A 3,218-nucleotide genomic window follows, 5' to 3' on the forward strand; every position below is an offset into this window, starting at 1 on the left:
TTGGCTTCAGCTGCAACAGTTAATGGTCAAGCCAAGGAAGGTTGCCTAGACAGATGTGAGGCTGTTATCATCCCATATCCGTTTGGCACAGATGAGCACTGTTACCTCAGCCCTTATTTCTGGGTTACTAGTAACCATTCGTCCAACCCTCCTAAACTATTATTAGGCAAACCATCTCCAGAGGGAAACAATGTCCAAGTGCTGGATATTTCGCTGGAGGGTGAGTTGCTCATCTTGAACTACGTAAGCCATGACTGTTACGACAGTCTCGGTGAGGCTGACTCCCTCTATTCTTACGATTCCTATCTGAAGCCGGGCCAATTCAACATCTCGAGTACCAAAAACAAGTTCACTATGGTTGGTTGTGACACTTTTGCCTGGTTTAAAGGTCAAAGAGGTCACGAAAGCTACAGAACTGGGTGCATGTCAATATGTGACAATATCACAGATGTCCAAAATGGATCTTGCTCTAGAAATGGTTGTTGCCAGACCTCCATCCCTGATGGGTTGTCGGCTATAGATTTGACACTCGGCAGCTTCAATAATTATTCTGAAATCTGGGAATTCAATCCCTGCGGCTATGCCTTTATTGTGGAAGAATCTAACTTCAATTTCTCCTCCAACGATCTAAGAGATTTGAAGAGTAAAACGGAGCTGCCTATGGTGTTTGATTGGGCATTGGACAAGGAGACATGTCAAGTAGATGTAAACGACCAGACCAATAACGCATGCAAGGGGAACAGCACCTGCAACAAGAGGATAACGGGTTGGGGCTATCTTTGCAACTGCTCAGAGGGTTACCAAGGGAACCCATACCTGGAGCCTGGTTGCCAAGGTACTAGAATTTATATTTACAACTGTTCAATATATTTTCACGAATTGATTTCATAGTAGGCTTCTTTTCCTTTTTGATTATACAGATATAATTGAATGTGAGAATTCCATCCTCAACAAGTGTGAAAATCCAGAAACATGCATCAATACCCAAGGAAATTATACTTGTTCTTGCCCCATGTGGTACCATGGAGATGGCAAAATCGATGGTCAACGCTGTATTCCCAATCGCTTACAAATGATTCACGTTGCCATGGGTCAGTGCACTTACTATTTACCAATAATTCTATCTCAGCTCCAACCAATATCCATCTATCCATCTGTCCCACCTATATATCATTACTTATTTACCAACATTAATCAATAAATATTAGTTTTATGTGGTTATAGCTTAAAAGGAAAAATTGTAAATTTTCTAATTTATACTTAAAACTTGTAGTCGCATTTCAGTGTGCCTCGAATGTAGAACACCTAGAGAATCTAGTTTTTATTTTCTTCTATTCAAAAGTTCTAGAGCTCATATATAGTTCTCTCAAATATTGTTTAATATCTCTAATTAATATTTGTGCAACATTAGAATAATTGTCTCTTAGGATGATCATTATGTAAGACGACCTATTATGAAATTTCAAATCTTGGGTTATAAAAATGATGATCGACTTTCAATTTATTTCTATTAATTTAGGTATTGGAATTGCCTTGGTCGTATTAGTGGCGGGCAGCACTTGGCTGTATTGGGCTTTGAAGAAAAGAAGGTTCGTCAAACTCAAAAAGAAATATTTTCAACAAAACGGTGGTTCAGAGCTTCGACAACAACTCTCAGGACAAGGATCTACCGAAAGAATTAAATTTTTTACCTCTGAAGAGCTTGAGAAAGCCACCAAAAATTATGATGAGAGCAATATAATTGGTCGAGGAGGTTTTGGCACAGTTTATAAAGGAACTTTAACCGATGGTAGGATTGTTGCAATTAAGAAGTCCAAGATGGTCGAACGAATCCAAGGCAAAGGCTTCATAAATGAGGTGGGTATTCTATCTCAAATAAATCATCGTCATGTGATACAACTCTTGGGTTGCTGTTTGGAAACACAAGTGCCTTTACTAGTTTACGAGTTCATCAACAATGGCACCCTCTCTGACCACATACATGATGAAAATAAGGCATCTGCTATTATGTGGGAAACTCGCTTAAGGATTGCCATCCAAACCGCGGAAGCACTCTATTATTTACATTGTGTAGCATCTACGCCTATCGTTCATAGAGATGTTAAGTCTTCAAATATACTCTTAGATGAGGAGTACAATGCAAAGATGTGTGACTTTGGAGCTTCAAGATTGGTTCCATTGGATCAAAATCAGTTATCTACAGCTGTTCAGGGAACTCCTGGATACTTAGACCCTGAGTCTTTGCAGACAAACCGAGTGACTGAGAAAAGCGATGTTTATAGTTTTGGAGTGGTCCTTGTAGAGCTACTCACAGGAAAGAAAGCACTGTTTTTTGATAGACCCAAGGAGCAGAGAATTCTAACTATATTTTTCCTCTTTCCCCTGAAAGATGACAGCTTATTTCAGGTTCTTGAGGATTGTATAGTGAACAATGGAAACCATAAGCAGATTTTGAAAGTTGCTCAGCTTGCGCAAAGGTGCCTAAGCATAAACGGGGAGGACAGACCCACAATGAAGGAAGTAATGTTGGAACTAGAGATGATAAGAATGATTGGGGAAAATGCTGAACAGAATCCAGAAGAAAATACATACTTGCTTGGAGAATCATATGCTCACTACTATTTGGGTGGTGGTGAATCATCCATTGCTACACATAGCATGACGGGCAGTTTCTTGTTACCAGTAAGTGATGCAAGATAACAGTTTTCTGTGTGATGGGACAAATAAAGAAAAGTAGAGAAAGATGGTGTACTGTTTTCTGTGTCCTGATTAGTTAAATAAGATTGTGGGAATATTTGACTGTATATCTATGGTTGTCTTAGTAAGTAAAACTTTATCTCTGTTTTCTTTGTTATTAGTCAGTGAAGTGTAATACTTTTCACTATTCCTTCATACTGTAGTTGTGGCTCTATATATATATTTCATTATTAATCAAAGCATTGATCCACTATAATTAAATATGAGGGCAAGAGGTCTTCTTCAAGCTCATATATTTTTATTTAGTTTTCTTCAATTTAAAAGGCCTTTCCAGTGTTTTTTCATTAATTTTATGGTGAGCTTTTTTGCATCTAATATGAATAAGTGAGTAAATTTGTTGTCTAAGGAGGAGTATATAGGACTCACTCCTTGAGAATTTAATGAACATCTCTATTTAGTTTTAAATGTCAAACACTAGCTTTCAACCTTAGCCTTTAATTTGTTCTCGGCCATTTTGTATG

The 3,218-nt window shown here is 38.0% G+C and overlaps 1 protein-coding gene across 1 annotated transcript; it reads left to right on the forward strand.

Moving 5' to 3' along the window:
- Positions 1–1,440: 1,440 nt before the first annotated feature.
- On the forward strand, positions 1,441–2,884 carry LOC100264863 (wall-associated receptor kinase 3). Its single transcript, XM_019216361.2, has one exon. The coding sequence runs from the start codon at positions 1,483–1,485 to the stop codon at positions 2,698–2,700; it is 1,218 nt and encodes a 405-aa protein (XP_019071906.2). The 5' UTR covers positions 1,441–1,482; the 3' UTR covers positions 2,701–2,884.
- Positions 2,885–3,218: the final 334 nt, after the last annotated feature.

This window comes from Vitis vinifera, chromosome 18, assembly GCF_030704535.1.
Source record: "Vitis vinifera cultivar Pinot Noir 40024 chromosome 18, ASM3070453v1".
Lineage (NCBI taxonomy): Eukaryota > Viridiplantae > Streptophyta > Magnoliopsida > Vitales > Vitaceae > Vitis > Vitis vinifera.

Excerpts from the sequence above, each read along its gene's own strand:
- LOC100264863 (XM_019216361.2), top strand. The coding sequence starts at position 1,483 with ATGATGATCGACTTTCAATTTATTTCTATTAATTTAGGTATTGGAATT.